This window comes from Uloborus diversus, chromosome 8, assembly GCF_026930045.1.
Source record: "Uloborus diversus isolate 005 chromosome 8, Udiv.v.3.1, whole genome shotgun sequence".
Taxonomy (NCBI): domain Eukaryota; kingdom Metazoa; phylum Arthropoda; class Arachnida; order Araneae; family Uloboridae; genus Uloborus; species Uloborus diversus.
Window position 1 is genome coordinate 78,722,446 of NC_072738.1, and position 12,947 is coordinate 78,735,392.

Below are 12,947 nucleotides of genomic sequence, written 5' to 3' on the forward strand. Positions count from 1 at the left end.
GGGGAGGGATCAGAAAAAAAGAAAAAATATAGAAGAAAGTTTCGTGATGGCCACAACATACTAGTTTAATTATTAGATGCATTTATTTTCTTTTAAATTGCCAAAAAAATTAAAAACACATACTGAAAAAATAATAATTTTATGTTTAGTTTTTAATAACTTTCAAATCTTGTTCAATTATAAAACATTTATATTACAGGCTTTACTTTCATCTCATCAACGTGATCATGATCCTAATAAACCCATGAGGAAAAAGGTAATTGCTTACTTCTGTATTATATGAGGCAGTAAGAAACAAAGGGATGTTTGTCCCAAAATTAAAATTTTGCTGATAACCAGAATAAATAGAACTTATCCTGTGTTTTGGGGAAAGAGATGCTCCCATTAGATCTGGTAGATGGTGCTGTTAGAACATGATTAAGAAGAAAAAAATCAATATAACCCTGCCTAAGATATAAACTTTGAACACATTTTACTCAAAACTTGAAACCATCTATTTACAGTACAACCTCGTTTATCAAGACTGACTGGGACCAAAGGTAATCCGGTTAAGCAAAAATCTGGGTAATATGGATAATAAGCAAAGCATATTCTTTAATAAGCAAACATGTTTTACTACGGCTAAAAACAATGCTTTGTAACAAATTACATAGCACCGTTTCTTGTAAATACTTTATCATTCATAGTTCAGCTGCAGTGGTGTCTGACTGATGCTCCAAGTACACCATGTTAGTGAGATTAGTACTACACTTTATTGTATGTTCTGTGCAGGAGTTGTACATTTCATTAAAATAAAAACCAAATATTTGGCATATTTATAGATCTATTCTTGCTATCATAGTTTCAAATTATTCCTTAAGTAAATATTTTTTTTAACTCTACAAATTTGATCAGCATATACCAGAGATCAGGATAAACGAGGTTTTACTGTACATCCCTTTGCTTCTCACTGCCTCTATCATTATCATTATTATTGAGATTTTTATATCCATGGCAGAAACTGGAAGCTTAAGAAATATTCATCTCATTATATTTTTTCACATTTAACCTGATTTAGATACATGCCCCTTAGTGCATATCCTTTTATAACTTTTGAAATATATAGGCTAAGGTATATGATTAAGATTTGGGGAATTTCTTGGGAGTGGGTAAGAAGAGGGTAGATGAACCAGTGAATGAACACTAGGGTGTATCGGTAAAAACTTTTTTTCGAAATTCAATTTGTCAAATTGAAAAAAAAAGTTGCCTCTACTGACCCACATATTGCATAAAAATTTTTATACGAATCAAAAAATATTTAGGTGCACCACACAAGGCCTAAAATTTATAATTTTCTTCAAAAAATAATTTTTTTCTTTTTTTTTTTTAAGTAACAGAAAAAAGTTAAAAATTTTCAAGCTGAAAACTGTACACAGTAAAGTTGGAGAAAAAGTAAAAGGAAAAAACTATCATAAACAATATATAGATCTCCCGTATTTATTCTGAACTTGTAATTTTTACAAAAAAAAAACACATTAAACAAGGCCATATGGCTTGGCTAGAAATAGGGTTTCTAATCTCGAATTCTGCGGTATCCCGCATGATATTTTGCAGGATTAATCCTGCAGAATTGAGAGCAAAATCCCGCAAGATTTTCTATGCAAACTTTTCCAACTTTTGCCGCTCATAAAACGAATATTTTTACTAACATCATTTGAAGTTTGAATCACCTTCCTCGAATTACTGCAAAAACATCTAGAAAACTTTGTCTTATAATATGAACGTTGAAATTGAATTTGTATTCTCATTCGAGGTTTCTGTTTCATAATACGGAATTTGAATAGGGTAATCTGCCCGCAATTGACTACTCGAGCATAGAAATGTAAAAAATAAGAATAAGTAAGTGCATATTCTTTATCTATTCTAATTCTAGCATCCTATGAACCTGGTAGCAGGAACGACGTGATGCTGCAACATACTTCGCAGATTCTTGAGAAAGTCTGCTTACTAATTTTTAGTTGAGAGCAAAAAAACCTAACATTTTAAAATAAAAAAATATACCTAAATTTTGTACCAGCCTTCCTAGGATATACAATCCACAGGTAGCACATAATTGATTTTTTTTTTTAAGTTTAGCATCATGTTTTTAAGCATTTATTGGTGCTCATTTAGAATTTACAATCAGTTTAATGTCTGTTTATCTTGCAGACTTAAACTTTCAGATTTTCAATTAGCATCACAGATCAAAGAAGGAAATTCTGCCCAGTAAATGCTCTCTATAATTTATAGATATAACTAAAGTATGGATTGGACGTTAAAACGGAACACTTACAGTAAATAAAACAGAAAAATGATTAATTATTGTTAATTCTGATTTATTTATTAACACATTGGAAAACTATACTTTTTTTCTTTGAATTTACCAGGAAACCTAATAACTTACAGAAATTTTCACTAAGTGGACAATTATTGGCAGTTTTCACCCTACACCAATGAAGTTTGTTATGGAAAGGATGGATGTTTTGACATGTTTCAACAATGTGTTTGAGGGAAAAATAATATAACTTTTCCCTCAAATTGTGGTTATGATCAACTACTTGGCAGCAATAAATAAATAAATAAACATTAAAACACAGGTTATGCTGATTAAATAAGAGGGTTTCAAACAATATCTTTTTGTTAAAGTATTTTGAATGAAAAAGCTAAGCATATTTTGCGTCCCCATATTCAGTGAAGTTAGCATTAAAAATATTACTACGCACCAGTTTTATAGAGAAAACTTTAAACTACATTACCTTTTATTTCAAAATATTTCTGTACAACTTATTAAACTTTTATATGAAAGTGAAGTTGCTGACAGTAGTACAGCTTATTAAACTTACATATTCAAAAAATAAAAATCTTACTACCAAACGGCACAAGCTTGAGAGTCATCAATCTGGATGAAATTCTGTATTTAGGTCAGTTCACACTAGATATGAACTCAGGTAAAGTGGTTGTACCAAAGTTTCAAATTTCAATAAAAACGCCATTACAATTCTGGAGTCCTGCAAATCAATCTAGTTTGGGCGACAAAATATTGAGGGTCACGAATCTGCATAAACGTCTAGGTTTAGATCAATTCATACTAAATATGAGCCCAGGTAAAATAGTTTGAGTTCATAAGCTCTAGTTTGACTGCAGGGAGGGTCTAAATTTGCTTGTTTGGCTTTGGAACTGCAATAACGTTTTCTGTGGAATTGAAAGTTTTGGCACACCATTTACTCTTCTAACATGTCACGTCATTTGGTTAGTACAATGTAGGGGCGGGGTATTTATTCTATATTATGAATGCATTCAGTTGGGCGATACTGCAATGCAATACAGTAAAACCTGTAAAGTTGACTACCTGACTATGTTGACTGCTTTTGTCAGGAATGGAATTAGTCCTATCTTATATAATGAAGGAAAACCTCTGTAACTTGACCGCCTGTCTATCTTGACCACAAATGTACACCAAATTTGGTTTGGAGTATTGTGAAAAACCCTTTGTAAGTTGACCACTTGGTATTTTTTTAAAACTTAATCAAGCAAATTATTTTATTATTTTTTTTTATAGCTTCCTATGAATAACTTTAATTCTTTGATGTAGGGTTGCCAACTACTCCGCAAGACTAGCTAAACTCCACAAAAAAGTTTTCTTGCTCCACATTTCCCGGTCGAACATTTTCAAGCATGACATAGTGTTTAAAGCTGTTTTTCTTTTGTTGTTCTATTTGAGATATAGCCTTTTATACTCTGTTCAATGAAAACAGGTGTCAGTAGAAGAGTACCAAGTTTTTTTCTTCCAGTTGAAATATTTTGTGGCAACACTGAAATTGTGCTTAAGACTAAAGTTATTTATTTCTGGTGCAAAGGATTAAGAGATAGAACATTTTCATTTTCAACTGCCTTTATAAACTAGGAGAGTCCGGCTTGTTGCTCTTTGTGTTATAAGTATTACGTAAAATGGCTTCAAAAAGAAAACTTGTTGAACTTGAGGTTGATAAAAAAGCATGAAATATTAAAATTATTATTTTTAACCCTGAAAAGGGGGAAAGCAAGAGAAAATTAGCTGACACATATGAAATTTCTAAATCTACATTGTCTAATATAGTAAAAAACAAGCAAAATAACAAAGATATTTGAATAATATTTTTAATTATTGTTTCAAAATAATGTTAAACAATGAAAGTGAGTTGAACAGAAAGAGTAAGTGTGAATTAGTCAAAAAATCAATACAATGTGCAAGAAATGATAAAAAAAAATCAGTACTACCACCCTTTATAAGTTGACCACCTGTCTAAGTTGACCAACAAAGTACTGCACGGCAAGTGGTCAACTTACACAGGTTTCACTGTACCAAGAAAAGGGCAAAAAAGAGGTTAATTTCAAAGGAAAAACCATTGTTTTTCTGGAGCTAAACTAGAAACTTTGGACCCCAATTACGGCCGAACTAGGGCCTATGCAGTCAAACCGCTTTAACTGGGCTCATATCTAGTGCGCATTGACCTAAATCCAGATTCGTGACCCTCAAGGTCGTGCCGTTTGGTAGTTAGTGCATTTTCACCTGCTTTATTAGTCAAATCAAAATTAATCTGCAAGAACTAAAAGTAAGTTTAAAATTTAATGCACAAATGTAAGTTGTCCCAAGGTGAAGCTTTATTTTTAGGGGGAGAATGAATGTTTAAAAATGCTTTATTTGTCTAGTGTTGCCTTTATTAACTGCAGCTTAATTTCAATGAATTTTTTTCATAGCGAAAAAAGAAACAAAACTTTGCAGCATATTTAGCTGGCTGTGCTAAAAAGAAAGTGAAGAGTTCCTGCTCAAAAGAAGAAGAGCAAGATAATATAAACCTAGATATGAGTGAAGAATCGAACCATGCAAATCAAACTGACGTTGAAAGCCAAAGTGATAATTACATGGAAAGCTCTGAAGAAATAGAGAAAAAGTTAGATGAATCAGAGCCAAGTGAAAATAGTGAGAAGGTTTTAATTGTGTTTAACTATAAATCTGTACTAGAAAATGCATTTGATGATGCAGATAGTGAATTGGAAGCTGTACACTCTTGTAGTGAAGATAGTATTGTTCGAGAAAATTAATGTAATAAAAAATTTATTTGCAGCAGATGTGTTTATCTAATCTCAAAGATTTTCCTCATCAATTAAAGATTCCTAAGAGTGCTGAGTAATATTATATCTTCTTATTAATATTGCTGTTCGATCTTGTGATTCAACCGGGAGACTCTCAAATTTTCATCGATACAAAGATATCCCCCGAAAAAGGGATTTTTCAGTGGTTAGAATTTTGGGGAAAATCCATGTGGTAAAACAATTGCCAAAAAGATACCTTTTATACTGAAGTATAGAAATTGTATTTGTCCGATCATTTCTGAAACATGTTTATTTTATTTTCGTTCTTTTATCTGGGTGGCAACTGGAACTGTGAAAAAAAAAATTCCCTAACTTTTCTTCGATTAAGTTCACCAAATTTCCCTGATTTACGTTATTAATGATAATGATTCTTTCTCTTTGAACTTCTTGAAAACAGTTGTATCTCCATATAAAATGCAGTATTCAAAACGTTTTAAGCTGTTAATAAAAATAAATTTTTTAAAAGATGCTCTTTTTTTAAATTAAAGTAGTAATTTTAGAAAAAGATATCAAGTGAACTTGATTGGAAACTTGAAATTAAAAAAAAAACTATGAAATAGTAATACAAAATAGTATAAACAAATATTTTACTTTCAATAATAACTTAGCATAAAAAATTCTTAGAAATTATTAAAATCACTCCAAAGGATATAAATTTAATCATGTTAAAGCTAAAAAGAAATTGAAATAATTATGAATTGAATTTTCAAGAAGTGTAATAATTGCTGCCGGAAAAACAATAACTGAAAGTATAGAAGTAATGTAATTATACGTATGTAAATAATATAGACGTAATATTTACGTAAAAAGAATTGAAACCTTTGACATCCATTCACATGACCATATTCTTTAATCAAAAACTTAGTTTTTTATAATTTAGTATCGCATTTTAACTATTACAAATTATTAAAATATGTATTTAAGTACACAAGGTAACTCAATTTCAAATAATTTCAATGTTTATGGGAAAAAAAATCTTAGATTAACGTTTGTAACAAACAACTTTGAAGCTCAAAAAAAAAAAAAATGTAACTTAACTTTAAAAATAAAAGAATTTTTAAAGTCTGAAGAAGAGAAAAAACCTTCGTATAATCTAAAGTGACAGCGAATAATACGATTGTAAAAAACAAAGTTGATTTAACATTCAATTTTAGCAATTAAATTTAAAATGGAAAAAAGTAATAATTTATAAGCTTTTATCCAAAGTAATCTAAAAATAGATTTCTTCTTGTAATTGTGATTATAATATGCTTATTACTTCAAGCCCCCGAAGTAGGAAATAAGGAATTTAAAAAATAATAAAGTAGGAAAAAACTAACTTTAACGAAGTAGGAAAAGATAGGGTTACACACATATCAAGAGGAAACAAATTTAACATGAATTTTATTGCCAGGAGATAAGATAAAGTTAATAACATACTATACAAATAATATTTAAGCTAATATGATACACAAATACCACAGATTTGATTACACAAGTCAAAGGAAAACAGTTGAATTTAAGATAAATTTTACTGGCAGGAGAAAATGTATTTGTATAATCAGTTAGATATACAAATACAATCCCACATTTCTTAACTTGGTTCCTGCATGTTATTTAATTTTGTATGAGCGGCAGGCAGGTCTTTAGCATCTTAAAAAGGTTTGAAGTTGGCTCATGCAAGTACATTTGATTCCTGTTAGTCAGTTTTTCTCACGAAACAAAAAATAAGATTAGATACTTTATTTGACTAAAATCGAAGTGATAAAAAGGAATCGATCGTAAATGCCGAATTGGCAAGAAGTCGCACTTTTGAATTTTTAACTCTCAAATGCCGCTGAGTTTCTTCCAGAAATTATGCTCAATGAAATGCGCACTGCTTTTTTTTTCTTTTTAAAATTAAAATATGCAGCAAATTTTTGGTGTGGCATAGTAAAAATAAGAATCAATGCATAATTAGAAGTGCTATGCTAAAGAAGGAAAAAAATGAGAGAGATCTAAAAAGTTGGAAAAATAGGAACCCTTTGGGGTCTGTTAAGACAATGAAAAAAGGCAAGGGAAAAGAAAACTCAAGTTATTCACTCAGGCAAAATAAACAACCCTACAGGCACAGAAGCAGTCTTCGTATGTGAAGGTTGATAAGATAAGGTCTAGTAATAGGCGTATGGAGAAGAGATGCATAAAATCTGCACCTTATCAATTTTTTAACAGATAATCGGCAAATAATGCACACAGAAGTCCGGTAGTTAATTTTCCAAAGCAAAGACTTTTTTTTCATTTAATCAATTTTCTTTGATTAAGAAAGTTCCCAGAGTTCTAGATTCTGTCATCACCCTCTTCATTTCTACAAATAACAGAATTTTCTTTAAAAAAATTAGTATTTTTTATAATGCACTCAAAAGGACAAAATAACTTTTCTGGGTCAGAGAGGACAATTTGAGTAGTCCTGTAGTTTTCAATTATTCCTAGAAAATGACACCACAAACGAAGAAAAGTGTGGCTCAAATCAGGTAGAGAATTTATGATTATTTAGCTTTCAATCATAAATTTGAGTATTGAAACAAACATTTTTCTGAATGGGAAAATTTGGTGTGAAATGACTTGAGCCGTAGTAGTAGAACCGCCCCTCTCTAGCTGTGATAACCGGGCTGTCTAGTATATTGCAAGAAGTTCTGCCTTAGCCCTGGCTTAGGGGTGGGAATTTACTAATAAATACCCAAGCTTTGCCTTCAATTCGGGAGTTGAACTGCACCATGCTGCGGACGCTAGCTGGTGAGATGGATTCACTTCATCTAATAGTTTGTTGGCTCTCTCAGTTTCAATTAAAAGACATCTGCCTCTGGCTCCATTAGTCACTATGCTAGGCTGAAGAGTTCTAATAAGAACGAAACTGCAGTCTAGCTGTGATAACTGGGCTGTCTGGTATATTGCAAGTAAATCATTTTGTGAAATCCCGTAGTCTCCAAGTGCTCTAGTTGCTGAGATTTAAGCAAAAGCAGCCCTCAGAATTTCCACGACAAACATGCCAAGTTTTATGAAAGTGCTTAAAAATGCAGAGCTGCAGAGTCGTACGAAAAATAACCAACTCCTAGAATTTTAGATCCTTAACTGCTGCAAGGAATATTTACTATCTGTTATAGGAGAAAAAAAAAACTTATGCCTCTTTCTAAACATTTTTTTTCCCCCAACTTCAAATGGCACAACGTGTTATCTTAATATTTTAAGTTTGGGTCTTGCCAGATTTCCTTGAATTTAAGGTTTTATACAGGCTTCTTTTGCACACGAACTGTTGTCAATTTATTCCATGTAAAAATAATATTTTTGTGTGTGTAATGAGTTTCATGATCATAGGAAAACGGCAAGACCGGGAAATATGAAAATTGGTACACGTGGGTAGTATTTGCTGATATTGCGCACATTGCCCACATTTTGATGAATTGAAAACGTTATTTGTGACTTTAAGCACTTTTTACCCCACAGATTTGGAACTAATAGCATTAGAGGAATACTTTTTGTACCAGTGAAGAAAATTTAATTTCAAGCAGGCTGGAATTATCATTATTTTTTTTTTTTTTTTTGAAAGAAGAGCATTTTTTTTTTCAATGATTTTTTGAAAAAAAGCTTTTCAAAATAGATTTTTCCAAATTGCTGGGTATATTACAGGGTTCATACTCTATTTGGATGGAAAAATTCCATGACTTTTCCAAGAATTTTTCATGACTTCAATGAAAATTTTCATGACCTCGTTGAAAAGAATAGCACTATTTAATCTCAAACTTGATAATTTTTGGAAATGAGCATTAGCAAAACGTCTACATGAATGCCACAGCCTCATTGAAGAACTTACTCGTAATGGAAAAAATATAAGTGTACGCTTAAAAAACTAAACTATTCTTATTTGTCTTCATCATATAAATTTAAGTAAAGTAAAAATGCAGTGAAACGAATATGATGATGCTTAAATGACTGATATTTTATTTATAAATAGGCAGAATGAGTCATCACTAAGTTTCAATAAATTTGCTTCAAAAGTTGCCTTTTAGTGTCAACAGTGCATTTAATCATCCACGTTACTTGGCAGTATTTTGGTTCTTTAAAGTAAAGCCACATAGTTTAGTTTTTTATGTTTCTAAATCGGATCTTTTCTGAAAAAACAATTTAATAATGAATCAATCTTCTGATTCAAAAGTATACTTGTTTTGTTTACGCATTTGCACTTTTTCGAATGCATATAAACTAATTAGGTGCAGAAATTTCAGAACATGTTTGATTCCTGACTTGAACGTAGCAGTGGGTCGCATGGATTAGTTTTGCAGGCCATATGTTGGGCACTACTGTTTTATATTATTAAAATTTCTCTTTTTCTGTATTCTATCGCCTGACTAAAGATCTTTATTTTCTAAAACCTTCAACAAATGAAGATAAACTCTGATAAAATTAATAATAAAGTTCTTACGAGTGATGGAATCGAACTCGGATGCAATTGAATTGCTTTTTTTTTGAGTGGGTGTGGCAAAACTAAGAACGTGAAATTTCGCTACTACAGAATATGAAACATAAGTGTCGAAAATAACAGTAAATTCAAGATAAGTGATGTCCAAGCAGTAAAATCACATCGCAAAAAAAGGCAAGCAGCTGCGACAGAAGTGGATCAAATGAGATTTCAAAATTCAGATTTGATATTGGGATCGTTCAATTTTCCACTTTTACCAGTTTTTATGTGCTATACTGTTAAATCACTCAAGATTTCTAATGCTCCTTTAGTTACTGTTACTTTCTTTTTATCCAGGACATTTTTCCATGACTTGAAATAAATCCCCATGACTTTCAATGAAAATTTCAATTTTCCATGACTTTTCCAGGTCTGAAATTCGCTTATTTTTTTTCCATGACTTTCCAGGATTTCCATGACCCGTACGAACCCTGATATTAAAACCTTTTTGCCCTCTGCAAGAAATTTTTTTTTTTAAACAATATTATAAATACATTACACTATTTCAACTCTATTGCTTCCTCTGAAAATCTACTGTTTGAATAAAACCCTGTAGTAAGTAAAATATCATAACTCAAAAGATTAAAAAAGAATTTGTAAAAGCAATGTTTATTCTATTAACTGCTGCATCTGAAGTTAATCTTAACTGCTCTAACAGCAAATCAAACCCATAAGTAGTACATGGAAGAGAAGAAATCTCAAAATATTTTGTCAAACAACAATGCATAAATGCAATTTTTATTCTAAGACATAAAACAATGTGACACTTAAAATGTATGGTGGTTAAAGAAACTATAAACAATTCTGAGTTTTTAATATTGAAGCATGAAAAATATACAGTATTTATGGTACAATGCATTAAAGTTATGCAGTTCATTCACTGGTGAATTTTAAATTTCAGTGAGCTCCAGCTGGATGAACTTTCATTAAATAAGGTCAGCAACTGGAAAAAAGAAAGAAAGATATATTAATTTAAGTAAAATATTCAGTGTATATAAAAGATAAACATTTTAAAATCTTGAAGAAAAACAGGAATCAAATTTTACAAAATCATCAAATTTACAAGAATTATTGCATATTGAAATGTTTATTTTTTTATTTTTGAGGAAATTATTTAACTAACCATTCATGGGCATTTCATCAATCTGAGTAGAATAATACTGCTCAATGTCCCGTAATATTCTGATGTCATCACTTTTAACAAAGTTGATTGCAACACCTTTGCGTCCAAATCTTCCAGAACGACCAATCCTAAAATTTTATAACATATGCTATGATTTTAAAAGCTTATTACATAACAGTAATCATATGTAAAGGCAAACCTAATTATCTGACTGACTTATATATTTATTAAACACATTAATGCTAACATGAAATACACCGCAAGCTCAAAGTCAGTGCAAATTCTGTATTAGCTACCAGTTTGTTTCGCACTCTTGGCATCCTTATGTGGTTTTCCACCTCCAGCTTAGTCGCTTCCTATGCCCGGCTGATAAGTGCCAATCAGCACGAAATTGCAGTCCTCGGCTGGAATGACTGAGCTGGAGGTGTTTTTCTGCCTTAGCCCTGGCTATAGGGCGGTAACTTACTGAAAACATTAATTCTCATTAACAAATGTAAAAAATTTAATTTTACACCATATAACAGAACATTTTTATCACAGTTATCACATAAGAAAGTTAATTTAACATCTGATTGATCTATTAACTAAAAAGTATTTTGAATCAGGGATCTGGCCAAAAGAAAACTGGGTTCGTTTACAGAATCCTTCACAAAATTCCAAGTAACCAAATCAGGTCTTTAACGAAGTCATTAGTTGGTAAAGTAGTGCAGTACCTCTATACAGCGACCACCTCCATTAACGACTACTTTTCTGAGGCACTGAATTTCCCCCGTATATGACTAATGTTAAAATACCTCTTCGAAAGACTATTGAAACTTCTCACAATGACCGGCAAATCATAAACCTCAGCATTAACCCATTCGGGACGGCAGCCGTCCGAAGCCAGCTGTTGCACGCAGACTGTGCGTACAGGCCAGGGCAATTTCTCCCACTAAGCCTAATTCGCAGTTTCGGAAAGTACGCATTACATAACAATGAATAAAATGTACACTTCGCGTTGAAACAAAACCATTTTTTAATATATGATAAAATACGTATATGTCAATTTCAATCATAACAAAAAAATTTAATGAACAATAAAAAAGATACAAAATATATTGTTTTTTACTGTAACTAAGGTTATTAAAATTAGACAATATATTTTGCACAAAACAGGAAACATATTTGCGCTTAATTTTTGTGAAATACTTGGAAAATATTGTAAAAATTCATATTTTAAAGCCGCATGAAAAATTTCAAAGCATTGAGCAATGCACATTGCGCATTTTACGCTCATAGGTAGCGTTAAGTCTTTTATTCTGCTTCGAGCAAACGACACATCTCCGTCTAAATTCTTTGCCTTCTTTTTCAGCGTATAATTTTAGAAAGTATCTACTGTATGAAGAACTAAAATAAAAATAATTTATAGTTGTTTCAATGTCGTCCGAAAGATCCATAGATGCATCAGTTATAAATTTAGTTATTTCCTCCTCGTAAACATGATGTATTCACCATGGATACACAAATGAATCTAAAAATAAAATTTCTTTCTAGAATATCTCTCATGAAATCCCATTATAAATGGAATCGAAACTAGAAACATCTATTTCAAAATGAGTATGTGTTTGCCTTTTCATTTGCTAGCACTTGTTTATATTTTTTTCCACGAAATTCAATAAATCACAGACACTTGACGGACCCCATTCTGACTTCAGAGAGAGAAATACTAATGTTCTAGACCAATCATCTGGACGGAACATGGATAAGTAACGCCATCTGATAGTAAACATTTCGTTACGAAATCAAGCCGCTCACTAGCGTCGCTTGGATTCTTGAGTAGCATACGCCTGAACGCAAATATGTGTGTTTCGGACGGGACGAGCAGCCGACGCAAACGTACGTCGTTCGTCCCGAACGGATTAAAAAATATAGGAATTTTTGTGAGATGAATTTCAAAAAGAGAGAGACAACAAAAGAAAAGCAATAGAACATAGAGTTTGTACAAACAACAGTTTTCTCATGTTCTGATCTCATCCGTTTCTATAAAACAGGCTGAATTTTATTTACTATGTGATTCTATGGCTTGGACATTATTATTAATTTCCACCAGTGTTCATCATAAATTTATAAAAAAAATTTGAAAATAAAATCGGTCTAATAAGTTAATTAAGGACGTCCAAAATGGCAATAAAGTATGAAAATCCTGAAATTTTCAATTTTTTC

General features: G+C 31.4%; 2 protein-coding genes across 3 annotated transcripts in view; one reads left to right on the forward strand and one right to left on the reverse strand.

The window, feature by feature from the left end:
- Positions 1-5,122, forward strand: part of LOC129227761 (transcription factor IIIA-like) — a 30,872-nt gene extending 25,750 nt beyond the window's left edge. For both annotated transcript variants that reach the window (XM_054862366.1, XM_054862367.1), the window contains exons 8-9: positions 200-256; positions 4,756-5,122. In XM_054862366.1, coding sequence (XP_054718341.1) covers positions 200-256; positions 4,756-5,100 — 402 coding nt within the window. In that variant the 3' untranslated portion in view covers positions 5,101-5,122. The remainder of the gene's footprint in view (positions 1-199; positions 257-4,755) is intronic.
- A 3,611-nt stretch (positions 5,123-8,733) lies between these two features.
- Positions 8,734-12,947, reverse strand: part of LOC129228079 (eukaryotic initiation factor 4A-III) — a 38,094-nt gene continuing 33,880 nt past the window's right edge. The window contains exons 10-11 of the mRNA XM_054862715.1: positions 10,746-10,873; positions 8,734-10,565 (exon numbers count right to left, since the gene is read on the reverse strand). Of these exons, the coding sequence (XP_054718690.1) occupies positions 10,549-10,565; positions 10,746-10,873 (145 nt within the window). The 3' untranslated portion in view covers positions 8,734-10,548. The remainder of the gene's footprint in view (positions 10,566-10,745; positions 10,874-12,947) is intronic.